Here is a 27,529-nt window from a genome sequence, read left to right as displayed (position 1 = left end):
CACGGCATCCGGCCGCGAATCTTAACGATTCTCTCCCCACATACCGCGCGGCTCGATCCACGAGGGTCGAACAATATAGAGCCAAGATTAAAAGTTTCGCGGTACCGCGGCGTAAAGACTGGCTGGCGTAGCTTAACGAGCCTGGTGCTCGTAAAGACAAAAAAAAAAATAAACATTCGAGGAAACTGAAAAAAAAGAAAATAAGAGAGGGACACTTGGCACGGAAGTTTCCCTAGGCAGGAATAACATCATCGCCCCTGTTAGTGACGTGATCGTTTCGTGATAGATTCGACGAGACGATTCGTTTATGAATCGACGACGTAATACGAGAAACTCTCGGCTCATCGGCCGCCGCGTCGAAACGAAACGTGGAAAGAGGATACGCGCGGTTCGTTCTCCGTTACTACCTGCCACTCGGGCTCCGATGGAAATAAAAGGTCGGAGGGAAGCCGGTTTTACGCGAGAGCGTGCGATCCCCGAGGCGATGTGCGACAGCTCCGCATAGAAAAAAAGAAGCGAATCGATTAACAGCGATAATCGGATGGAACGCGCGGCCGACAGAGAGACCGGCACTTATCTTCCTACGCGGTCGGTTCGAACCAAGACTAGAATAATTATTTAATTAATGGCCAGCGCACAGACCGAGAGTCCACCTCCGCTTTGGTCGATTCGTCGCCATCCGCCGGAATCGATACTAAAACTTTTCCCTATCTGTTTTGCTGTTTGCAGGCTCCGTGAGGAGAGAGGAGACGCCGAGAGAGCACTCGCGTTGGACCAAAAACCCAGGGATCTGAGCTCGCACAATGGTAAGATAAATACGCGTACGCTCGTTTACCGTAATTATAGTAATCGGCCGATAATACGGCGAATAACGCCGAGTCGTATTATGGGCCGAGCACCATTACGCGGACGATGAATCCACCTTCTCCTGGCGACCGGCGATCCTCGTGATTCGAGGCCGTCGTTCCTTCGCCGTTCCATCCAGTGGAGGAGGATGCTTTTGTACTTTCCTCTTCGATAAACAGCTTCGAATCGAACGTTTCTCTCGTGGAACGAAACGTTCGCGCGATTTTCACATTGCCTATGACGCGTACGAGATTCTCCTAATAAAAGGCAGAGAGCCTCGAAACGAAACATCCCTCCGCAACGGGGGTACTGGCCATCGCTCGAGGCCAGGACACGAGTTAACCGAGCGTGTCCGGATCGCGGAGGACCAGTCCCTTTTTCGATTTCTTTATTTCTCATCGCTGGCCCGGTCGAGCGTTTAGGCGGCCTGGAGAGATTAAGTCCGATATCGGGTTACGGGGTACCGCTCGGCTCCGCCTTTCTTCTGATTCTCCGTAATATTTTAATCCGTTCGATCGGACCTTTTATCCTGATGGCGAGTGTGCGCGGCCCTAGGCCCGGCCGGCGACAAACTGGACGTTTCGAGTTCGAATCCGATCGTGTTCAAGCCGCGGGCCCCACGGAACCTGCGGGCCTCGTTTCTTCGGGGATTTCGACGCGGACGTCGATCGTGCTTAATCGAGCGCGGCCTACCGCTGCCCGCGATCCTCGCCTCGAATCGAGACTTATTCGCTCGTCGACGAACCACACGGTTGTTTCACGATGCAGCCACGGTCGAACCACGAGCTGGCCCCGAGCGATGCGTCATTCCGCTTGGCGTCGCTGGCCAAACAGTATCTATCCACGTCAGGATTAAAATGCCGGGATATCAAATACAAGGGGAGCGGGTCAACCGTGGAAATTGGACGGTCTGTTTCTTCTCGTATAAGCGGAGGCAAATAATATCCATCAATCATTGTCGATCGAAGCATTCTATTCTTCGAAGAATCGTATAAGCGCGTACGAGATCGTTATCCAACGCGTAGACAGACGATAGATTCACGGAACGATCGTGTTAACAGGTTCCTCGAATGGTCACAGTCCCGTGCTGAACCTGTCGAAGACGGCGGGAAGCGGAAGCGTGGGCGAGCACTCCGGAAGCGAGGCAGAGGCGTCGCACCGTTCGCAAGACGACGAGGAGGAGGACGACAATCTGTCCGAGGACCTGGACGACGACAACGAGAAGGACGAAGGTGAGAGAGCGTGGCGTGGTCGGATTCGTCTCGTGGAAAATGCCGCGCGACCAACCGATCTCCTAAGCGTCGATCGATACGTCGACCAAGCCGATCGGTCGATCAATTAAAGCCAGGTAGAGCGTGACGGTGAATTTGACGTGTGCCGAAAGTCGAAACGATGTTGCCCGTTCCGCGCGGCACGCATACGTAAAATAATTATATCGAATGGACCGGACAGACCGCGTTTAAAGATGAGTTCCCTGGGACGACTGGTAGGTCAGACCCTCTCATCGATCATCTCGGGCCCGCCGCGGAACGACGTTCTCTGGGATTCGTCTTTCATCCGGCGTTCCGAACGAACCGAGGTCTCTCCTCAGCGGTTGTCAAAACTTGTCAGCCGTGCACGATGAAATTTTCACCGAGAGGCGTTTGGAATTTTACGCGCTGCACGTGTCTCAACTGCCACCTTTTTTCCTCCGTCTGTTTCCTTTATCCTTTCTGCTTGTCATGCGTTCACGTCGAATCAGATTGCACTAAAGAGATACATCTCGCGAAATTTTTCTTTTAGTCGATAATTGTATTTCTTGCAAGTCATTTACGAACGTGATCAATGGCGAATAATTAAGCCTTCTGGATTGAATATCACCTTCGTTCTATGGTTTGAAAACTCACCAGATCTCGATATTACGGGATAGAAATTTGAACCAGTTTTATGAAAAAATTGTACGGTTCCTTTACAATTCGAAGCTCTCCGAAAAACTGATATTGAAACGAAATTCGCACAGGAACAGCATGAAAGAAGCACCACTGGTGGAAGGGCCCGTTGGTCGTTAGACTCGCATCTTCGGTATTTAGTTTCATTTTAATAATGAAAGATGGGTCCAGATAAAAATCTCGGTCCGTAGCCCGCGGTGCTATCTCGACTGTCCCGGCGCTTCGATGCACCGAAGCGTCATAATCGCGATGATTTCTAATCGATTTGCCGATTGTCTGCGCGCCACGCGTTAATTGGATATTCCAATTAGAGCCTGCGAGTCTTCACCTCGGTTGACACGAACGGAAAAGAACGTCTTTCTTCCTTCCAATCTCTCGTCGTACTACCAATACAAATACTACTGAGAAAAGCTGGTAATAAAAAAGGGAATCGTGGAATCTCCAGCTCCACCCCATCCACCCGCCCGCCCCGACAGGATATACATATGTAGAATTCCAAAAGAATATAAAACTAGCAGGACGCGATTAAAAGCGAGGCCAAGGACCCGGACCCAGAGACGAGAAACAGTAAATGTTCGGATAGGCGGGTGGATTAGAGGGGAAAGGCTACAGGGTGGAATTAGCGGGCCCCTAAATTTCAGAAAAGACACGAGTTAGACGTATAAATTCTGGTGGTCGTGTACCGGAGGGGGCAGAAATCCGTGTCTCGCAGCGTGTCGTATACATCGGCTACATCCTACCTATGGTGCTCGCGGTGATCGAAGTAGAACCCCATCGAACGTCCGTGGGAGTGTACACGCCCGTGGAATGCAGTTCTGATTTAATGAGACGCGCCGCTATCTCGCTCTCGTTCCTGGAATCCGATCTACCGCGATTCCTTCGTTTCTTGCCCGACTTCCTGGAGATTTCGTCCGATTGCTTTTAACCCCTTCTTCCCGACAAGATTCTCGCTATGCGAGAAGAGCTCGCGAGTGCCGCGAGTCTCGCGAAATTTCTCGTCCTCCTCGCGTCGCGTCGGGCAATTCGATGGGGAAGACGTTGGCCCTTAGCCTCCGACGCAGATAATTGTAATGGGTTTCGAGAGAAGGAGACCGAAGCGCGGCGATGGAGTGACCATCGAGAAGAAATCGTGAGGAAAAAGGGTGAAGGGAGAAAGAAGGAGGGGGTGGAGGAGAGCGACGAAGGAGAGACAGAGGAGTGGAAGGTTTGTGCTATCAAAAGGTGCCGGCGGATCGGCACCGAAGGCAGCCGCGCGAGCATTAAATCGGCCAATGGCAATAAGTAACCGAATGCCGTGGCGTTGTAGGTGCGCGCTGATAATTAAAAGACGATACAATAAAGCACGTATCATTGGCCATAAAGCAGCCGGGGCTAAAGCCCACGGTGTGGGCCGTAGGAGCGCGCGGACCGGTCACTTAAGCTCGGAAGAACCCACGCAGACGTCTTGTCTCGCCACTCTCCGGACCTCTTCGGCAATAACCATAAGGCATCCTTTATTCCGGCGATCCCCGAGCCCCGGATCCTTCCACGGTGTCCAGAGCCACGGTTCCTTTCGTTCCAACGACGAAAACCATGCTTCCAGACTAATCGTCGATAGAGAGAGAATAACGAGGCTACTCCCGCCTCTTAGCCGGAGAACGACGAGTCGCGATCTCGAGTAGAAAGCAGAAAAAGAGTAGCAGAAAGAAAGAAGTGCGTTCGAGCAGGAACTTTATTCCAGGGACCGCGCGTCCTTCGTGGAATCTCGAGAGTTTTCCATCGAAATTCTCTTACCCGCGGCGCGATACCGGAGGATAAATCGCGCGGCTGGAAACGAACGACAATTCGGTGTGTTCGTCCTGGTTCCCCCACGGTGCCGTACACATCGGATCGGCTAATCGGTCGGCCGAGTGCCGTTTTAATTCGCGAATTTAATTCGTCCGCGATGACGTTAAATCAGAGACGTGGCGAAGGGTAACAAGTAGTCGTCGCGGGATTACGGCTTTGGAACACGCACGCGTTGTAAGTCTCCTCGAGAGAGCGGCCGGCGCGAGACCTCCCTCGAACGTTGTTCCACGATCCCTCGGCGAAATTTATCGGCGACGCGTCTCGTATACGCGCGCTCACGCCAAACAAAAAGTCGCGAAGAAACGGGCTAATAGGCGAGTTCTCGTTGCCGCTCGTTCGCGTGTCTGATTATTACATGCGCATTTCCTCTACACTGATCGCGTTTTCTACGTTCTTCACAGCGGATCGGCTCGTAAACGATCAAGGACGATTTAATTGCTTTGAAAGCGCGATGTAAGCGCTTGGCAAGAAAGTCATATGCGAATCGGCACAACGTTGATCGAATCGAAGAATCTTACACGTATGTGGGTATCTTTTTCAGATCTGTCGGACGTGCCGGAGAACCTGCCGCTTCCCGCGCCGGGATCCGAGAGTCCTCAGGCTCTGAATTATTCCCAGATCGCCTCCGCGGCGGTGGCCGTTTCACAGGGAGGCCAGGATCCCTCGGTCTCGAGTACGGAGACCCTGCTCAGGAATATCCAGGGCCTGCTCAAGGTCGCGGCCGACAACGCGAGGCAGCAGGAGAGGCAAATCAACTACGAGAAAGGTCAGTGGCATGGCTTTCTTAACGCGTCTCTAGCCGAGGCCGCAATTTCATTATCTGCCAGCTCTCGCGAAGCCGCATTAAGAGACATTAGTCTCTTCACCGACCCTTCCATCCCATTTTCCTTTCTTTCTTCCTCCCTTTCTTTCTTCCCTTCTTTGCCCATCGCTCACTCCTTCTACTTCTGTTGACTCCTCTATTTCTGTAATTTGTTCGGCGTTCGACTGTCACGGCACAGTATCGCCCGTGACATCCGGCGTTGAAACTCCACGAGATGGATCCGAACACCAGCTTCGCGGTGTCGACGACTAATTTCAAGGTAATAACGCGTTACTCTCGCCAGCCATTAAGGTTTAAGGATCCACGGAAAGAGTAGCAATTTAGGCGCCGTTCGAGTGCTGTAATTTCGCCTAGCTCTGTCTCGAGTATGTCGTTACCGTTTGGTTCGCGTACCATTTCCGATGGAACGTGTTATTTTAAGGTAATCCGAATACCTACTTCTCGCGATTTTTATTGAAAACCTCGCCGAGAATTTAGTCACCGTTTAGCGTATGTATATCTCGTGGAAAAAATCTCCAATCTTCGCAAAGACGATCGATCTCGAGCGCGAAATAAGACTGACTCGCAAAAATCAGTCCGCGTAAAGAAACGTTTACTTCTTGAGATATCGTCGTTGTAACCATGGCGGATAAGCGACGCGTGTCTTAAGTAGATAACGGCCGAACCGAGGTAACGCGATTAACAAGGCCCTGCGAACCGTGGACTCGCGTCGTGTACCTCGCCTTCGTTCTCATTAAGCGCGTGATAGATCGACTCGTGTTATTATTATTAGCGTCCGACATGCAGCGTCTTGAGACCTGAAAACATCCGAGGAAGAGGTGTAAAGAGAAGAGAGAGATCACGCGATCTTATGAAGACGACGAAGTGTTTAAGTCACTCGTCGACGACGACCCTAACGTTTCTGTGAAGATCGTCCGGCACTTTGTTAAAGATCGATCGATCGATCGGACTTTCTTCTCCAGGCGGCATAATCGCGTGCCTAAGAGGATTCATGTTTCGACGTCCCGGCGCCGATGCTCGCGATTTGCTAATCGCAATCAAAGACACGTAATCATCGTACGATCGCCATAGAATAAGAAGGAAAGTGGAACATCCTGTCGAACGAGTTCTTTGTACGCGAGTATTCTATATACTACGAGTATGTAGCGTAAGAAAATTCTAATAGAAATACACGGCCGCGTCGAACGCGTAGTATAATCCTTTCTTGGCCCAGTTCTCGAGGACCACGTGTTCGCCCGCATTCACACTGCGTCGAGCTCTTCCTCGCCGAAGCAAGGACACGCGACGCTTAATATATTCCAGCCGAAACGTAAAGCCGGCCTTTAATTGCCCATTAACCGCGGTATAAAGTGTCGTTTCCACGGTCGTCGAGTAACGCGTGTTCACAGCGCTTAACGACGTCGAAGCCGGACGCGGCGAGTCCCGGACCGCGCTCTCGTACTCCACGTTTTTCCTCGCAGCGAAGAAGAAAAGTGGCATTCTTTCGGGCACGGTAGGTTCCCTGAGCGTGGTATCTCTCAGCGGCGATCGCCACGAGGAGACCGTCCTTTGTTTCGCGACCGGTCCAGCAGCCGATTAAGCCGGGAGTTTAACGCGAGAGGACGTTCGGCGTCTCGAAGCCGACGCGTGTCCAGCAACGAGTTCATCTCCCATGCCGCGCGACGTCCAAGTCGGCTTAACGCGGATTCCTCGTGTCCACGAACGTTCTCCGAGAGACAAGCAGCGAACGAAGGAGCGAACGAAGGGGCGAACGTAGAGGAGCTTTCGTTCGCGAAAAAGAATCGAGGAGAGAAAGAAGGAGATCGCGCGCAGCTGGATAAAGGGACCGATTGGAGACGCGGATACGCGTCAAGGGAATGAAGACGAGATCGTAGGAGGAAGAGAGGAGGGCAGGAATTGAGAACAGATCGACGAAAATGCGTAGCCTGGAGGACGAGGGCCAAGAAGAGGGTGTAAGAGGGCCGATTTAATACTCGAACGAGCCAGCAGCTCGTTTTACACCAGATGGTTTTACATACGGCCGCTATCGTGTTACCGAGCTTCTCCGTATGGCTGCGTTGGCCGCTTCGACCGGGCCCCCTAATACGCGCGGACGCGCGAACACGAGCGAAATCCTCGGAGCGGCGCAGTGATCGACGCTCTCCTTTGGAGAACCGGACTCGATCTTGCGTTTCTTTGGAGAACGAGCACGGAACGACCAGGGAAACCGAGCGGATTTTCGAGAAGGAACGCGGGGTGGTATCCTAAACTTCGTTAAGTCCACCATGAACGCACGAGTCGGTTCCCTCGATGAAAAAGGGAAGAGTAATGTAAAAGTGGCTGAAAGATAGAAAGAGAGGACTCACGGTCTCGTTCGGTCGGTAAGTTACACGATGCACGGGAGAACAATATGAGCTCGCCGGATGCTGGCGAGCAACGTAGGTGCTCGCTATCTTCGATGCTCACCGAGATAAGGGTACGAGGGGAAGCTACGGCGGGAGCGCAAAGATTGTGCGCGCCTCTTCTTCGTGTCCACCGCACGGGTCCGCACACATAAAGGTATACGTAGACGTGCACGTGGATAAAGAAAGAAGGAGAGAGAGTCCGTGGCGGGCCGGTTGCTTAAGGCCCGCCGAGAGAGCGGAATAGAAAGAGGGGATTGAGTTGTAGCCGCGAGTGGAGGATCTTATGTAGATTCCTTGTAGATCGTGCACCCGATTCGATCGCGATCGGCTACCCGGTACCGGGTTAATTAAAATTGTACGGGCCGGACGTCTTTCTTTCTCGATGCCTCTCCTTTCTACCTCGCGTTCGCGGCCTTTCCATCCTCTCTCCCCTGTTCACTCCTCCTTTGTGTCTCTCCCCGTGCCACCGTCTTCTTTGCTCACTGCCTCCCTGTTCTCCAGTGTCGCGTCGCCTCCCCTCGCCCCCGACCGCCTTTCCATCTTCCTTTTTCCTTGGCCGTTTCGTTCGAACCAGCACGCTGGCTGCACCGGCCGGCGGCGCATCCTACCTACCGTAAGCTCCTTCGATTTTTGGCCGCTGCCTGGGAGGCTGCTTACGTGAAATCCTATTACCGCGAGCCACGCCGCGCGACAGCGCAACGACTCTCTCTGTCTATCTTCTTCTTATTTTGCTTTTGCTTCTTTTCCCTCTCGTGGACTCTGTGCGCGAGCCTGGTGCAAGCAGACCAGGATGCAAAGAGTCTGGCTACCGAGCTACACTCTTGTAATCAAGGATGTGTTTTGATGCTACTTCTGGCGTTACATTGACGTTACGAATAATACTACGTGCGATAATAATACGTGCGTTACGATAGATCGTACACTTAGAAGTGGTCAGGTTAGTTCGCTGTTACTATAAATTTGAATACGCAGATCGAAATCGAGATCGACAATTTGTACTATATCTTCCAGCATGGTCACGGTCTAAACACAGATGTAAAGTCGCAGGAGGGTGAGCTGGACCCGAGCACGGGATACCCGAAAGACGTGTAGGACTGCGAGCTATCGAGTCCGGTACCACTGGTCCCGTTCCTCTACCTACTATAAATAGGGAAAGTGAGAAGGGTACGCGAACAGGGAGCAGCAAAACGAAGAAGAATTGGAAGGAATTACGATTCCGTTGGTTTCCTTAGCTCTTGTTCTATCGTCCCGTTCCCCGTTCGATTCGTTGCTCCCATTCGCAAGCGCCGAATCGGCGCAGTCCCGAGCATCATTAAACGTCCGCAACCACTTGCAGGCTACCTTAAAGATCGTCTCAGGGTCGAAGGTCGCGGGACTGCGAGCGCGCGAACAACCGGCCGCGTCGATTATTATGCTTATTAAGGTGGAAAGTAATAAATTACAGCTGGCTAATAGCGGGTATCGTGAGAAGCGACGGGAGATGGGGGGGGGGGAGGAAATGCTCGAAGAAGCTTCTCGATCCCTGTATACCGTTCAGATCGATTCGTCGAGGAACTTCTTCGGCCACTGAAAACAAAACCGATCGGCCGTTGTCTGTTGGTCGGTGTCTGGACCGCGCGACCAGTCGCCGGAGGAGGACGTTTCCGAGGCAATAAAGCTGTTCCATTCTTAATTAAATCCGAGACCACGCGAACGAGCTAATTAAAGCAAACATCCGACGCGATAAAGTTCGAACGTTGGCCCGAGGTCTCGAACGACATCCTGGAACAGGGAGAATCAACGAATCGTAAAAAGAGCTAGTTGGCAAGTTTAACCACTCTTGTTTCACGTAGGTTTCCAATACGCTTTTCCTGCTAGTATCAGTGTCTAATTTGAAGCCTGGCAGGCGGACGAGATGGGAAAAGGCAGAAAACCGTTGCTGGTATCGATCTGCGGCGATGCCTACGCGGCCACGGAAATATCCGTGCTCTTGGGGGCAGAAAAGCGAGGGGTGGGTAGCCGATTGCTTCGCGAACGACGTATACACAGAAACGAGTGGGAAAAAAACGAGCGTGCCATCGATACACGTGTGCGTACATAGTTTGCGCGATAATGGCCGCTCCGCCAGCCGATAGAGAGATAGCGTTGCTTTGGCTCGCGCGCGCGACCCAAGGGGGCGGAGGGTCGTTCGCTGCCAGGGCTAAACGTAAATCAATCAGACTGCGTTCAAACGAGAAGCAACTGGTCGAAGGTCTCGAATGTTTGCAACGAAAGGTACGACTGCACGTTGCTTGCGTGTGCCATGCTGATTTATCGCGAAATCAATGTGACTGTGAAGGAAAATGTACAAGGTAAATTGAATGCATATTTCGCGTCGTATAGAAACAAACGATTAAAAGGACTGTAGTTGCCATAAAAAATGGTTGGATAAACTTCAAGATATGCATATAGTAATAATTTTTCTTCCTTCGCCTCTGAGAAACAAAGGCGAAATAGCGTACATGTTTCTTCGTTGTGGAAGTACCAAATCGCAGCAGCAGTCTCGATAATGTGTCCCGGTATCGAACTCGAGGAATTTTCATAACGAGCAGCAGCAGCAGCAACAGCAGCAAGCCGGCTGGAAGAAAAAGGGCGCCTTTAATGGGACACGTTGGCGCCCGGGTCAGGGTGGCCCCGTTGTTACTCGTTAATTCGAGCCGCGACCGAGAGAGCACGCACACCAGCGATCCGGTGGCCAGGTCCGGCTATTCTCGCGCGAATCCGTGGAAAGCGCAAACGAGCGTGATCCCGAGGTATGCGCTCCGTGCCGAGGAATCGACGAAGAGCTCCACCCTTTTGTCCTTCTCCCTCCACTATGGTTCCCTACCAAACCAGGCAGAAAAGTAGGAATAAAAACGCGAAACAATACGATGTCGCAGCAGCGTGGTCGTTGTTGGTTCCCACCTTGAGCTCCGGAGGTTCGCCTGGTCTGGAGAACGCGGCCGATTGTCAATTAGAGAAACCACAAGGGCTCGGTTTTAGCATAAGCCACCGGCCAAAAGGGGCTACGATAAACGGGCTATAGACGCACGCATCGTGAGCGCGTTTCTTTCCTCGACTTTCTTCTCCTTTCGGGGGCGAGGCTTCGGTGCATCGATAAAAAGAGACAATAAGATACGCAGAATCGGAAGAAAGAAGGATGCTGGTGGACGGTAGAGAGTAGGCAGGCAGCGTGCGAGCAAAACAAGGGGGAAAGAATTTAAGAGAGAGGGTCCGCTGGTGTTAAGGAAGCTAATAAATTATCCTTAACGCGGCGACAACTGGTTGATTATTTATTTAACAATAAAATGAGTCACGAACTCGAGACAGAGACCAGCTCGCTACTCTTGTCGAATACGTCGAACGTTGATTCAAACTTACTCGATATTTGCTACCGATCTGGAGGACCTTCTTTAATTACAATATCTAAAATTTTCTAAAGAACATACGCTATACTGATTGTAATGGATGACGTTGTTCAAACGCAAACGAATGAGGATGGATTGACAGAGAGATATCCGAAGGCGTATGTATCATTTCCTAGAAAAAGCCTCGACAAGAGTAGGAGGAAAACTACGGTACGCGACGATAAACCGTGGTGCGCACGTCGCTTAAATCTTGGATTTAACGATCCCTGGGCATCGATCCTGCCGCTCGATCGTCACCGATCGTTGTCGCTTTGGAATTAAGCGACAAAACGGACATTGGCGACTAACGATCCCGCGCGCGATTTCCCGGCTGGAGAGGAGGTGAGACACTCGCATCCAGCACGATTATAAAAGCGGAAATTTACGAGCCTCTCGAAGCCCACGGGAGGAGATCTCGCGGATTCTTTTCCGTCCCTATCTCTTCTGCCAGACTCTGTCCGGGACTTTGTTGCGTCGCGGATTTTATCGTCGCCGCCGTTTTAAGTGTCTCCCGTGAGACTTTGTTGCCGAGGTCTTTCCTCTCGCGACCTTCGGCCGATTACCGATCGCCGGCTCGATCGTTCGTCCGTCTTCTTTACGCGTACCTGCAGTACTGGGTTGTACGCTTCACTCGATGTTAAACACAATATTTTTACGGTTAGAGGAAGGTCCAAGCGGTAATTTCGAATTCAAAGATGTTTGAAAATGAAACCTTATAAATAACTGTTAATTCGACGGTTGATGATTGGAATTGAGAGTCGAATTCAATTTTGATCAGATTTCTCAGCGAACGCGTCAAGAGCGAGGCGAATGAAGCGACAGGGACAAAGGAGAGAAACGGCCTCACTCGAAAGAAAGGTGGAAAGAAACTTGACCTACCGCAGTTTTAACTACCGTTCAATTATACAGTTTGCTTTCGGTTGGGTCGTCGCACGGGTCGAATAAAGCGTGTAATTTACCGGCAATAAAAGAGCAGTGGTAACGGCCACGCGAGAGAGTTGGTGGCGACGCGCGTGAACGAAAGAGGGAGAAGTCGCGTCGTTAACGACGCCGTTTACTGCCGCGAGCAACGAATATTTTGTTGCGTCTCTCTGGTCCGCCGACGTGGAATCGACGACGGCACGCGGCTTCGTGGCTCTCTCGCGGAGCCTTCTCTCCTTTTCCCTCTCCTCGCGACTCTCCTCGACTCATGACCGGGCCCATCCACGACAAAGAAGAAAAGAAGGAACGAACGAGTCGGTACGCGACAGAATCCCGTTTCGAAAGTGTCATCGTGCCCCGGCGAGAGATTCTCGCCAACGGCGTAAAAGCACCGCGATAATTGGCCCTTAAAGCACGCCCCTCGCGGCTTAATGCATATAATCGCGCGCATTATGCGCCTGCAACTCCATCCTCTCGACCCGCGAGACGAGTCTGGCTAATTTTCTCGCGTGACGTAACCGCCCGATTAGACCATAGAGGAGGCGCGAACCTGCGCGTTGGGTAAATAAGGAAAGCGTGACGACAAGAATTGTCGTTTCTTTCGTTCTTCAAGAATCGCCGCGAGACGCGAACATCGCGGTGGGCAGGTGTTCCAGGTGTCTTCCTCCGTACTCCTAAACCCTGAGGCGACAACGCAATCCCGCTTGAATATATATACGTACGTTGTGTTCAGCGATTGTCACGATTGAGAAGATAACGTTGATAATACGTAATCGATGATGTCCAGTACTTGCTTACTCGCGTTTTATTTATGACTACATATATAGCGAGTAAAAGTTTCAAAGAAAACGATGAACGTTTATCGATATCGGGATTTGTCTGCACGATGCGACGGTGGTAGTTGAAGACGTAACATCGGCAGGCGGTTATTAGCGCAACGCGATAACGACAAGATGGTGAACGTACGACAAGATGAAGATACCGAGTTACGTCGCATTCGTTAGAGCGATTCTTAATTACGGTTGTCTCGAGTGACATACAGGACGGAGAAAGAGAGGCAGCTGGCTCGGTAGCGCGATTTTACAACTCGCGCTGTTTCCGGTGCACGCGATACGCTTTGCCTTCGCATAAATTGCCGGCTATGGAGTACCGGGTACAGTGTCGCGAGTCGACAAGCCTCTAGGAATCGCGAGGCAACGGAAACTGATTCTTCTACCTGTGGGATCGACACGGAGAACGATGGTACCGAGAAGAGGGATAAGAAACGGAAGAAGAAGGATCGACCGTTAAGAAGCTAGCCACAGGTCGGCGGAGGTTATTCGATAAATGCCGCGGGATTCTCGGCCGGTGAACGTTTTACGATCGGCAACCATTAATGTCTCGTGCTGTGCACGGGCGGTCTAGCATGCACGCACGTACAGTCGGACAGACACTCGTAATAACGATAAAGATCCAGCGGCACGTCGCGTCAGACTCGCTAGAACAAGGGGGAAAAGGCGAGCTCCGCGGTGGATTACGTATGCGCTTCGGTTCAACGACTGAGCTAGATCGATTCGCGCTCGTGACCGGCAAAATTTGGTGACCGTTGGATACCGAAGTAAAAACCTTTCGCGATGTTACATGACTCATCCTTAGATTCGTTGACGATTTTGCTTGAAAGATGTTTTCGCCTCTTTCGAGTACGAAAAGATTGATTTCGCACATGTGTTTCAACAATGACACGAGTGAAACAAGCTGTTCAAGGCAATTATGTACCAAACACATAATCTTGGCGCACAGAATGGAACCCAAGAGACAGCGATCACATATGATTTTTGTAATTATTCGTTCTTAGTCGATGAAATTTCCATTTCATTTTTATTTTCCAACGAACAACCGAATTACCTCGATTCGTGACACTTTTGAAATACGCGTGCGATTTGATTTTCTGTGTTGTTGGAAATTGAAATCCGTTCACGGGGGAAAAGTAAAGAGCGACGAAGATGGAAAGAACCGAAGGCCGCGATATCGTAGCAGCGGCGGTTTCTAAGCGACGGCTGTGCAATAACTCGGCAAGATATACCGGAGAGTCTGTTCCCGAAGGAAGGAAGGATTATCTTGAAACGCGAAAACGCTCTTCGCCGTATCTCCGGCCGAGTTCGTGCGACGAACACGGCCACCGTAGTCCCGCGTCCTCGATTGCCGACCAAGATATCGAAACTATTCACCTACGATCGACCGCGACTTAGGACCGCGTTCCTTCTGCCCTGGTATCCTCGTTCGATTGTCTTGGTGGTTATCAGGCCGAGAAAAAGGACAGGGAACGTGGCTAGATTAAAGATTCCTTCGGAATTGACTGGCTCGTTGTTGGCGCGAAAAGTATTAGTTAAGGAAACGAGGAGAGTTCGTTTTTGCTTCGGATCGATAATAGGAACACGATCGTATGTTTACGTGGGTCATTGTGTACTCTAAAACGACGATGCTCGCGAATGTTTGATACCATAATTATACCAACAGAAAGGGGAGTTGCCTTGGAATGGGAAAGCATCGGGAAGAACACATGCAACAATATTTGCTATGACTGGAAGATAAGTCATTTCGATCGATCGCGCAAACTGTACCTATGGCGCCACGAATACTGTCACATCTGTAAACTCGCCGATACAATTACGCGTTACTCCCGTTGTTATTCCTTCGCTTAAGTTACGGCTAGAATGGATACGTATTCGTACGAAGTGGCGTTTTAACGAAACATCCGAAGACCGAAATGCATATAAGAATCTAGAGATATGTATTTGATTGCCTTGACGTATCGAGTTTGTCGAAACACGCTTCCACTGTTACTAGAAGATCCTACTACTACGTAGCCGCAGTTACAAGTTGGATATTTGGCGAATCTTTGTAGAACACTTTCGAAGTTCGAATAGATTACAAACGTAAAAAAGAAAAGATTGTCGGAATATGAGAATGTCGAGAGCACCGATCAACGATGGAGAGGAAGTTGGATAATCTGTGGACACGGCTTTTCGGCGAAGAAACCCGACTCTCGGCGCAAACGGCAGTAGTTTTAGTGCACGAGCTCGACTAGCTGCGATTTAATCCTATTTTCGTTAGATCCGTTAATGGTTAATGGGAGGCAAAGTGGTCAGCGACCGGAACAAGGCCTAAGTCCGTCTTAAATCCTGTAGGAGGGAAACCCTTGTAGCCCTTAGCCGAGGATCGTAATCCGTGCAGGATAACTATTGGCCTCTCGTCGTCTTACGATCTAGCAAAGTCGCGAAACGCCTCGCGTTACCCTCCTATTCTATCTTGATCGATCCGAGGATCGTGGTTCCGCGATTCGATAATAACGGGGTAACTTTTTAACTTCATCGTCGCGGTGGGAGTCTCGGAGAAGAACGTGTTTCCGCTCGTGAACGTCACAGACAATTGAAGTGCCGCGCGGAGACGTTATGCCCGCGGGAAAGGACAAACTTGCGAATATATACGGCAGAACGATCGTTACGCGTTTATAATATGCAAGGGTGGAAACAATAATATCGGTGTTTCGGCAGGGCTTTCTTTCCAGAAGGGGAAACCATTGCGCGTGCAAATAAAGCAAATCGCGGGATTAATCGGCATTCGAGTTAAGAAATTTGTGAAATTCGGAAACGACGAAAATCCGATTTCTCCGTGCAATGGTCGAGAAAGCTATCTTCTCGGAAGAAAGAACAAGCCGCGTTCCCGGAGTTTGCGGAAAATTGAGGAAAAAAAAGAAAAAAGAGTCGAGTTTCTGATCTTCGGAGTTGTAAATTAGCAAAACAATCTACAGGTTTAATCTACGATTCCCAACGGCGGTTTATTATCATGAGGTCTGTGATCCGTCGAAATGAAATTCGTAAACGCCTGTCAATCTCGCACTTATGATAGCAGATGAAGAGGAAGAAGAGCAGCGGTTAGGCGAATCCGCGAAACGATCGAGAACGTTGCGTGGGCGTAGGCGTAGGTCGAAGGCGGCGATATATCGATGGACGCGTGTCGGAGGGCGGCAGGGCGTAACACGAAAGCTACATTATACTATTCAAACGATTGCAGGGCACGGCGCACGGCTAAGTTGACATTGTTGTTTCTGAGGGTGGCCTGAGGCCCTGCGAATATCTTAGCGTCGTGCAGAAGCTATACCGTGCGTACACGTCGTCGTACAAGCCCTCGGGGGATGTGAACGCTACACCGCCACCGCCACCGCCACCGCCACCGCCGCCTCCCGTCTTCCCGCCAACCATATACTAATCAATAACCATGAATCGCTCCGGGAACAGTGGCATGCACGTTCCGTTGCACCGTTATTGTTGTCGAGCCAGAGTGCTCGAGCTACCGTGAATATTATTATCGCCGATGATCCTTCGTCTAAACTCGATTTCGCAAAGCGATAGTCCGCGGTGATACTCGCCCTCCGACGATTCGTCCGGCTCTTAACGAGGCGAGTCGCGCGACAGCTGCGCCGGCTCGCGGCTCGAAACATCGCCGACTTGAATCTGAAACGATCCACGATAACGAAACTCATTCGAGCCTCTTCGAGACACCCCGAACGATCGCAGATAGCGAGAAGGAAAACCGATATGGAAGGAGAGAAGGTGAATGGTTTTGCGAAAGCAGAGTTTCGATTGGCGAGGAACGACGAAGGCAAGCGAGACCGCATCCGATAGATTCGTCTGTCCGAGTAACAAGCAGCGCGTAATTCACAGTTTATGAAGCGACTCGCGATTAGGGAACGTCTAATTGACGCGGGAACAACGACTGAGAAGCGCACCCCTCTTGCAAAGGGCGACTTTTCTTACGTGGCAGTTGTTCATCGCGGCCAACGTTAATCCCTGAAATTTTAATGGCCACGAGCTCGCGGTCGAATTTCAATAAGCTCGCACCCCATGCCGCGCACCCTCCACGCCGCCTTCGAGGAATTGATTTTCCTGACTTCCGACTTGATCGCGGTTCTCTATATTTCGCGATTCTATGTATATATATATGATCGAAAAGTTATATTTAAAAAGAGTTGGTGAAAGGGGCAGAGAAGCAACGAGAGTAGACACAGGGTGATCGTTAAGCCGAGTCGATTTGAATCGGGCCGAGGCGGCGGGGTTGACGTTCACATCAACTACGATCTCTAATAAAGTTCAATTATCTCCGGAAACGTTAGGTACTGAGGGAAAGGTAGACGAAGCAGAGAGGAGCATAGAGGTTCAGGGGTGCAAGGGGGGAAGAGAAGAGAGTCGAACGAGACCCTAACGTCGGGACGAGAGAAAGAGAAACCGGGAGAGATGATAATCTAAACGATCGCAAAGTGGGCTGCAGAAACGCGCCGAAATTGGCAATAACAGGGTGAAAAGGGGTGGGGCGAGGGGTGGTGGACAGGCGGGAGCAGGAAGGGGCAGCCGCGTAACGTATACACATAGCGGCGGGGCTCCGGCGCGAACTTCCTATTCTGGTTAGCATTCAAATTGAATCTTCGTGGCGGCCGGTCGTGAAGAGTTACCGCCGTTAATGGACCTCGCAAACGCTCTCAAATTGCCGGCAGACTGCTGAGACGCGCGCCCCTACCTAATCTACCGGCTTGATTCTCCGCGTGGCTCGTCACCCTGCCCCCGTGCACCTCCGCGGATATCGCGCGATTCTGCCCTCTTCGTTGCTGTTTCCGAACCGATTCGCTTTTCGCAAGTTACATTTCCAACAAAATCCACCTTACATTATTTATATGTTACATATTCCAACGCGATATCTTTTCCGGTATTCGCTTCGCTTCGTGTAGGACGGTACAAAGGAGAAGAGAAATTACAGCGATATTGAAGTTGGAATAATCGGGTATATTTCACGAGGGATGGAACGTAGATTAGCTTCCCCCGAGCGGATTAGGTCGTTTCACCCAGTCGTTACCATATCGAGCAGGTTTTATTGCGTTCGAAGAATCGCGAGAAAAACGACCCTGCGAAATGTCCGCAAATTGGTAGCGATCTAACGAGCGGCTTATCGGTCGATGAGCCGCGAGACGCGTTACGAACTGCGCGCCTCATTGGCTACCAACGTAATTCGAGAAGCAGACAACCAGAAAGAGGGTGGCTCGTTTTTTCCCCACCCCTGCTTTCTTTTCTTCCGTTAAACCGAATTAGCCCGCTTGATTTAGACCCTGGGAACGTTTCACCGGCTGAAAACCGACTTCTTTCCTTTTCATCGATACCTGACTCGCTCTCCCAGGGGCTTCGAGCCCGACCTACTCGCTTCCAGAATGTCGATAATCCAGCGTCAGGCACGTTTCTTCAACCACTTCGTAGCGTTTCGTAAACCGAATCAAGAATCAAGGGGATTCGCAGTCAGAAATGCGAATTTCCGTGCGACGACGATCCTACCACCCTCTTGCCGAGATTCGAAATGGCTAATTTAGCGTGGCGAGTCCCAAGGGTGACGGGGTTTGTTCGCAAAGACGGAGAAAGGGCGAGCGTCTTGGAGACAAGCTAGGATGAACGCGGTCGGTATCGTCGAGCGTCTCGATGTAATTCTATTAGAGGTAACTACGCGAGCTCTGGTCCGGTCGTCGTCTGTTGGATTTAATCACGAACCCGCCAGACCGTACGATATTCTGTCGCACTATCTTTTGGCTAAAGCAACGACGAAGAAGGTCGTTGGTGAATAACTCGACTCGATCTTTAACTTCCAGAATAATTCAAATACAAGATCATTTCGATCTCGAAAATCGAACGACGGCCGAAATGAAATATTTTCTCTTTTTCTGATTACAGCCGAACTGAAGATGGACGTTCTTCGAGAAAGGGAGGTTAAAGACAGCCTCGAGCGACAGCTCCAGGACGAGCAAAAGGTTCGAGGTGAGTATCCAATCTCCTAACGTTTGCTTCGAACGATCACTAGACATCGTGTCAATTTACTGGCCATATCGCCACGCAAAATTCCATCGACCGCGTCTGCGGATGCCTGTCCCTACTATACGGATACTCTTTACGACGAATCTAGCGGCCACGTAAACGAGCTTTTCGTGCATAGTACGCCCGCGACGTACGATCATCCGCGAGAAGAGGAGGTTTCAGAGGGCGTTCCCGCGTCGAGCCGTTTAACTCCGCGATAAATCAAAGCAGCCACGCAGAGACACGCCGCTATAAAGTGTTCGCTACGCTCGTAGGTCCCAGCGTATCCTATTATTCCAGTCTCGAAGGACCCTCGCTCCAGCCTGCTACAGACTCACGACTACTCTTGGCCGCGCTTCTCCTCCTTCGGACCAGCCTTCGTCCCGGCTGTTTCGCGACTTTAATGGAACGAAGGGTGGAAACAAGGTCCGGAGGTAGGAAGGAAGGAAACGTGGAAGGACCGCGGCAAAGGCCGTGATCGCTCGACCAAGTTTGTATCGAATGTCAGTCGGTAATAGAATAGTCGTCTCGCGTTTACGGGCTCCGCTTCTCTTTGACCACCTACTCGATCCTGCACCGACACCCACTCTCCCCTTTGTCCGTCCGTGCCTTCTTCCTCTCTCCTTTCTTCGGCTCGCGTGGAAAAAATCGAGCACCAGGAGCGATCTGTGCATTGTGTCGCGCCTGCCGGATCGAGATCTCGCCCGAGAGATTCGAGACTTCTGTTACGTGGAACGACAGAGTCGCGAGTCGCCGCGTGGTCGATGAATCACTCGACGAATTCTTTTTGCTTGCAAACGTCGGCCGCGTGACTCGATCGTCTATTTGAGAAGTAAGACACACGCAACGAGACTGCAGGAAAGCATCGTTCACGAGTGAAAACGTTTCGATGCCGGCGAATCGATTCGCTGCTGGACGAAGGAAAGAGGGAGATGGTGGAACGTTAGCGGCAGAAGGGTGGCAGGTAAATTCAATATCGCGGATTTTCCTGGCAAAAGATGTCGGCGTCCCGGCTGACGCGAGCACAATGCGAGACGCGATAAATATGTAAAAGTCGAGAAGACCGACAGGAATATCCGCGTGCTTCGGGGCGGACGCGCGCACGATCGCTATATTGCGCTTCGTACCAAAAAGAGTGGCTCTCCGGGGGCAGGGAGAAGCGGCGCGCGCGTTTTCGTTCGCGTCGATCATCCACTCGCTCGATCGAGCCGATGTTTTATTTTTTCTCTTTCGTTTCTTTTGGTACGTCGATTCGGCCGGCATCAGAGGCGGCCGTCGACGTCGACGTCGACGTCGTCGTCGTCGTCGTGGTGTAGCCGTGGACGCGTTTCGGTCGATTCGCAGGAAAAACGAGTTGCAGGGGCCGGGCCCTCGCGGTAACACGAGCCTCTGACAACAGCAGTCCATTAGTCAACCAGCTCAGTGTCAATACATGAATATGACAGCCGGTCTCACGGAATAGCCCATCTATCCCTTGGCTCACCCCCGACGCCACCCATAATGTCAAGCAAGTTCTATGATATCGCAAATATAGGAAATAGTCCACCGCCCTCCCCCCTCCCCCAAACCACTATAGAAACCTTTATCTTTCTGTGCAAAACTTTTGCTTTCGCCTCTCTGTCCCTTTCTCGCCTTCCTCCTTTGGTTCCTCTCACCCATCGACGCGATGATCGATGCTGCTACGAATTCCGTGTTTCTCGTTCGTTCGCCGCTTTCGTTCGCCTCTCTCGTATTTTCGAGGATTCTTAAAGGCGGCGGCCACCGTAAGACGATACTTAATTTGCGCGAGGCCTCCTGTGGTTCCGGTCGGATGATCGATCATCGGAGAATATTGACGCAACCGCTCGCTAAGACCATCGTCTTTCATTCGGCTAATGACCGGCGCGCAAATGAAAAGCATCGCGAACTGCTTTCTTCCTATAATACCCCAGCCTATTACCCTTCGTAGGGAATATAATCATAAAAACGATCCCGTATCGACGACCAACGAAACAGAAGAAACATTGACATTGGCTTGTTTCTCCAAAGGAAAGATACTCACGTTTCTCCACGACACGGATAGGTTGGTTCGTCACGTTATCCGGAAGTCGGTGGCACGCCTGATGTCTTTATCAGTTTGATGGCGTATCGTGTTATTCGTGCCTGCAAAGGCAATTTGCGCAATAAGGAGGGAATCGGAGGGTAGACAGGGGATGGAAGGGGGCGCGGCGTTATTAGCCCGTTTAAAGCCCCGCTTGGCATTTCGGTAAAGGTTGAAATCCCCGACCCCCCGCGGACCGACAGGCCGTATTATCTTAGCAGGGGTTGCAAGGAGACGGTACCTTCTCGTTGTTCTTCCGCACCGGTCGAGGGATTTGTAATGGGACACGCGTTGCTCTCGTCGAACAATGAGATGACCTTTGCACGGGCCGATACACCGAACAATCCGCCGCTGCCACGTCTTCCCTACAAACGAGAAAGAATCTTTACGTGGTTACTTCCTCGTTCGAGTTCTCTTCGAAACGCACGCTTTGTTTGGAAAAGGTTGAAAAAGCGACGTTTGTTTGTCCACGCCGCGTGTGCACGAGGAAAAGAAGGTTTTTTCCCGCGGAAGGAACGCTAACAACGTTTCCCACGTTGTCTACAGAATTTACGTGAACCGGATTTCAAAAGTCGTTAATCGCGCTCGCGGTTTTTCGACGACCACGACGACGATGCTGCGCCGTCATCGAGGGAATAGAAGAGCAAGATCAAGCCAAAGGCTGCGATTGGTGGACGGCGGCTAGGATAACAAATAGAACGCGGAACAAGAGCGACGCTGTTCTGGATTGGATCCGCGGCCGGAAATTCTGGCCGACGTCACGCGTCAACCAACAGAACGACGACCTACACGCGTTTTCTTCAGAGCAAAAAGCCCTCGACGCGCGTAAACCTCCGTAAACCCGCGGGTCGCCTTGGGAGCCGACAGCTGCCTTTGCCACGGCTTTACGAGAACTTGCGGCCTTCCCGTAATTAACCGAACCTTTTGTCGCCGAAGAGAAACAGCCCTTTCGCGCCGCCTGCGCTCTTCTTCCTCTTCCGCGTCCTTTGGGTTTCGTTCATTTAGCGCGAGTCTCCGGCATCGTTCGTACACCATCGTCGTTTTTCCCCGAGACAGCTAAAAGAAAAGAACCAAAAAAAAAAAAAAAGATAATCGGAGGGAAGAGGAAATGACAATCGGGTGAAAGAGAATAATCGTTTCGCAGCTACCCCGCTGCAACGACGCCTCGTTTCGACACGGCACGGTGGCGACAAACAGAATTGAAACTGTACAATCAACCGGACGAGATTTATACGCGCGACACTCCTCGTCCCTTGAATTAGCCGGCCTGTAATGCCTGGATCGGGTGTCGGTGTAATTGGGACCCAAGGGACTTTGCCGCGTTTCAACCCCAGTTCGACCAGCGTCACGCTATCCTCGAGTTTACGCAGCTATATATTTACCACCGCGGGTAATACGGATTTTAAAACTCGAACGACGCCACAGCGATTCAAACTCGAACGAGTCCCGTTGGTATATGTCAAAGTTGAAGCTGAAATAAGCCTAAATCGAATAGCTCGGATCGACGGAGGAATGATAACCGTTCATTAGTTGCACGTTCACGGTTGACGATCCCCTCAAAGATTTCTGACGCGATGCTCGTCGACGATACACCGGCATCCTATAATTACTCGTATTAGATTCATCCCCTGGATCAATAGTCCGTGACTAACATATCCACCCAAGTATCTGTCGCGACGCAAAGCAACCCGCTGCTGTGTCATCTTCGAACGAGCTTCGAAGAGCTAATTCTCAAAAGAGCTTGCAACCACGACAACGACGTCGATGACGACGAGGAGGACAATAACAACAACAACAACAACAACACCGGCAACGGGTATGGACATCGATGACGTCGGTGCTCCCGTGCGTAACGATAGCTGATTTGCTTTGAAGTGAACGTTTACACACACCGAACGCCGGAACCCTCCCCTGCATTGTTACTGCTCTCGAGGCAACCGGTGGATGGGGGGATGCGTGCAACAACGTTGTCCTCCCTTGTGTCTCCGTCTGACCATCCACGCAGTCGACGTCCTTCTGCTCCTCGACGACGACGCTACTGCGTGGAAACGTGTCGATTACCACCCTTCCTCTGGCTTCGCCTGGCCTACGAATCCTTTGCTCGACCATTCTGATTCATTGAATCCCGCAACCGGAAACCCGGCGTGATCGTTGCGCCAGAACGAAGTCACCGCGGTGGACAAACATTGGGAGACTCGCTATGACAGAGACGATGGGGCGAATATTTTCTGCCCGGAAATATTCGTAGTCGCGTACTTAGCGTTTCTACGGTTTATGATGGAAGTCGGATGCGTGTTGGAAGTAAACGAAAGACATGTGTTAATATAGGGTTACGTCACCATGTCGGTTTAGAGAACGTATATACAACAACTCGGTCTAATTTAAACATAAGTAAAAAAAAGGATCGGCTGTGCAAACGGTTTACACAAGCACACGAATTTGGAAGTTTTTACTCGCGACGAACTAGTTCGTACGAACGAACCATCGAGATCGAGTCCGGATTCCTCCTTCTTCTCTGGTACCGACTTTGTCGATGACTCATCACGGCCGAGGAAAATCGACGACTAGGACGATCGACGCGAAGGAAGGAGACCGTCATCGACTTAACGATCTCCGCGAGTCTTCACCCAGTAATGGCTGGCGAATTCGTTCCGAGTAATGACAGGAACAGAAGCGAATCTAATGCGGTGTGACAAAGAATCGAACGGGAGAAAGGGCGGGAAGAGGGGCAGAGCGAGGGGGACGAGGTTCCACCTCGATCAGCGCTGCGAGAAGAGAGCAGATCGGGCAAAGGGTTCGACCGGTGAGAGCGGCTTACCCCCTTTGTGGCAGTTTAGCGTTTCATGTCGTATTCCGACTCATTGGAAATTGAGGAATACAGAAGAGGCGCAAAAGGGATACGGCTTTGAGATAAAAAGAACGTCGGTTGGCGACGCTGACACCGGCGACTACTCTGTCACGCTTTCGCCACCGCCCCGCGAAAATAAACTCTTCTTTCCCCTTGGTGGCGGGGATGCGAGAGCGCCACGACAAAGGTGTCGCCACCGAACAGCAGCCCTTTTTGGCCTCTGGGCCGTCCCCGTGCCAGGGCATCGTGCACGGCTTCGATTTTTCCGCGAATTTTTTACCGGTCTCTGCTTTGTGCTTCGGGGAAAAGAGCCGAGAGTAGAGCAGAGCAAAGTCTCCGTCACGGTGCTGAGATTCGAACGTTCTTTGGAGCGGAGCTGGGTAGTGCCAAGAATATCGTGTGCTCGGGAGGGAAAGAGTCGATTGAAAGGGGATTAAAAATCTTGAAAAAGTCGGGGTACGCGCGATAAAACCAGGTTCGATGGGTCGATCGGAGGTAAAGCGACGTGGACGTTGGCGGCGGCGGTCGTTCGCCGTTGGAAGCCGATACGTGGGCTAGTATATCCCCAGAAGGTAGCTATATCGGCGAAGAGCCGATGCTGGTGGCTACAAGGGGGTAGGTGCCGCGGTCACTTTGTGAACTAACCTGGCTTTGCCCGCTGTTTAATTAAGTCTCGCCGAGACTACTCGTCCTCGCCCCCGTTCTCACTCTCTCTCTCTCTCTCTCTCTTCCTCTCCGCCTTCGTCGCACCCTTTGTCCTTCTCGCTTCGTCCCTGTCCGTTTCTCTGGCTCTCCGGCTGGCACCGGCACGAACCCCCGCTTGATTTCGCTCTGCCGGTGTGGCCCTTCAATGGCCGAGGGCCAGCTGTCTCTCTTGCTTTTGCGCCATCCACCGGCCCGTGTCGTGAATATGACACTCTGTCTACCCTTCCCCCTCCCGGCCTCTTTCTCTCTCGGACAGTGAGAAAAAATTAAATCACAGCCACTGTTACGACGCGACCAAAGGGTAACCGAAGCTGTCGAGGGTCTATGCTCGCTCCTTCGACCCTTTCTACCAAGCGCGAGAACAAAGCTGACCGAAGGGCCAGAGAAAACCACCAGCCCCTTCTCTTCAAATAGGTCCCAGACTCGTTTCCTTTCGACGGCAACATTTTCCGCGAACGATCGATGCCACGGAGTCCCCCGCCACACACGCAGCTACTTTGTCACGAGAATCGTTCGCAGATTCCAAGTAGAATCGCCCAGAGCCTCTACAGACCGTAGATCCCAATGGACCAGCTCAACTTGCTGGCCACCGCTCTCCGGATCTCCTTTACCGGAGTATTTTTTCCCTCGATGGTTGCTTTCACCCCACGGAGCCCCGAAGGCACGCGTATGAATTCGCTCGCGCGTAACAGTGAGCTTCCGTAATATAATTGTTAATGCGCTGATAAACGCCTCGGGCTGCGGCGTTTACGCGTCGTACGCGCCGATACGCGCCGCGTCCATGCCGGCCAACCCCTTACGTAAAAATAGATCGGCTGTTATCTTAACGCAAATGGCCTTTCAGTCGAGGAACCAGCAGAGATTCGCGAGATACACTCGCGAAAAGATCGATTCCTCCCAAGTATCAAATTCGAAATCTCGAAGAAGTACGCGGAAAAAATAATCGGTACGAGGAGATTGATCCACGAATCAACGGACAAGAGGAAATTACGTAATCGCGATTATGCGATAGCACTTTGGCGGCGGGTGAGTCGCGAAAAGAGAAGGAACAAGAGTCGAGGACAATAGCGGAGGATTAAATACGGACACGCGGCTCGAAGAAAAGTTAGCGTCGATGAAAGCCCGGCATAGCCAGAGGGGTGAATTTCTCGGCTACCTGGCCAAGCGTGCAACCGGTTGCTCGCAATATTCTCGGCAAGCGGGTGGAATATTCCACGAGACGGCGAGAGAAAGGGAGAGGAAAGAAATAAAACGCGACAGCTTATTTACGCAGCCGAGCAGGCACGAGCGATTCCACCGGGAAATAGGCGGTGGTTCTGCTCCGCTGTCTAGTTACATCTCGCTGTCAGGACGGAGCGTAAGCACGTCTTTCCACGATTTATTACCGGAGAAATTCGCACGATTATCGTAAACGTTGCTTGTTCAAAGAACACGCTGACGCGATCGTGTATTCTAAAAACCGCGTGAAAAAAAAAAGAAGAGGAGAGCGAATTCTCGAGTAGAGAGCTCGCGTGTAACGTTTAAGCAATCGCGCGAAACTTTGTATCTGCTGAGTGTTCTAAAAAGACAATTTTGTTGAGATGCCGGTTGGAGAGACCGTAAGATAAAAAGACCGGCCATTATCGCGGTGAACGAAAGGCGCGAAACAGAGTCGTTCGATGCACGAAACGGTATTTCGAGCATCGGCATCGTTCGAACGCGCGAATATTCGAAATAGCCGAAGGCTCGACAACCGGAAGGAGGGTGGAGACGAGAAACGAAAGAGAGTACCGTGGTGTACCGACCTAATCGTATTTCGTAATAACGTCGAGAGCGAGTATGTTCGCGTACGCTCGCTCGCGCGTCGGCCTACCCCGTGATAAATAAGGAGCGTAAGAAATACCATTAGGGAGGCTGGTGTTCCGTTCTACCTAGAAGAGCACGCGTACATACTTAACCCTTCGGCTGGTTTGTGTACGAGTCGTGCAGGCACAGAGACGACGACGCGAGAAATTTCGTTGCTGCGGAATTTAGATGAAATTGCGCGAATTACTTGAGCGCTCGGCGCGCGCGTGTGTGCATACGTGGTCGGCTTCCTCATCTTTCTCTTCCTGTTCCTCTTCCTCTTCCTCTTCTTCCTTCGCCAGTCCGCGCGAACGCAAACTCGGATCGTTTCCGTTACGCGCGGAGAAACGCTTGCGAAAATTCTGCGCGTACCGAAGCATAGCCATCCTCGCGAGCAGACCGTCGTGGAACGCGTGCAGCTTTGTCCCTCGTGAGCCGCCGATCCTTTAAAATAAACCACCGTGCTGTATCGATCGATAAGAGCGAAAAGAATCCCTGATTCTTTCCATTCGAAAATTCCAAATTTTCCCATATCTCTTTACGCGTAATTTGTATTCGTAGTCGATTCAGGATCGATGCGGTTGCCCTCACTGAAACGTAACATAACCTGGAGCAGAAACGAGTTTTCCTCGGTTAACCGCTCTGTATTTAAACCTCGAATCACGCGAAATTTCTCGCGGAAGGCGTAAATAAATAAATGTCCATACGTAACCGGTAACCCGTTATTAGGGCCGGTGTCACCCTACTCCGGGCAAACCCGACACCCCGAGCACCTCTGTCTCTTTCCCTTCCCCGTTGATCACGGCTCGTCTGCCCCTAACTCTGCCAAGCGTCTCTCATTCGCATCGCGGTGTATGGTAAACCAGCGTGACGTCAATGCGGAGGTTCGTTAAACCAAATTCCGCGGCGTGACCATTTTTGTGCACGACGGTGCGGTCGATTTTGCAGCATTCGCGAATCTCCTTCGTCTCTCCGATGAAAATATTTAACCTGCTACAGTCGCCGGTTAGCGCCATCCTCCTCAATGTACGCAAGAAATTCGTATATCGCGAGGTATTTCGCGTGTGGTGCGG

The 27,529-nt window shown here is 51.4% G+C and overlaps 2 protein-coding genes across 7 annotated transcripts in view; one reads left to right on the top strand and one right to left on the bottom strand.

Moving 5' to 3' along the window:
• The window catches only part of LOC132910065 (5'-AMP-activated protein kinase subunit beta-1), a 259,654-nt gene that overhangs the window by 98,667 nt on the left and 133,458 nt on the right, over positions 1–27,529 (bottom strand). The gene's annotated exons all lie outside the window — the stretch shown is intronic.
• Positions 1–27,529, top strand: part of LOC132910044 (dachshund homolog 2) — a 143,884-nt gene that overhangs the window by 89,537 nt on the left and 26,818 nt on the right. For all 6 annotated transcript variants that reach the window (XM_060965467.1, XM_060965466.1, XM_060965464.1 and 3 more), the window contains 4 exons: positions 730–806; positions 1,908–2,078; positions 5,143–5,367; positions 18,880–18,963. In XM_060965467.1, the coding sequence (XP_060821450.1) occupies positions 730–806; positions 1,908–2,078; positions 5,143–5,367; positions 18,880–18,963 (557 nt within the window). The remainder of the gene's footprint in view (positions 1–729; positions 807–1,907; positions 2,079–5,142; positions 5,368–18,879; positions 18,964–27,529) is intronic.

This window comes from Bombus pascuorum, chromosome 8 (genome assembly GCF_905332965.1).
Source record: "Bombus pascuorum chromosome 8, iyBomPasc1.1, whole genome shotgun sequence".
NCBI lineage: Eukaryota > Metazoa > Arthropoda > Insecta > Hymenoptera > Apidae > Bombus > Bombus pascuorum.
This window is presented reverse-complemented; position numbering and strand designations above follow the sequence as displayed.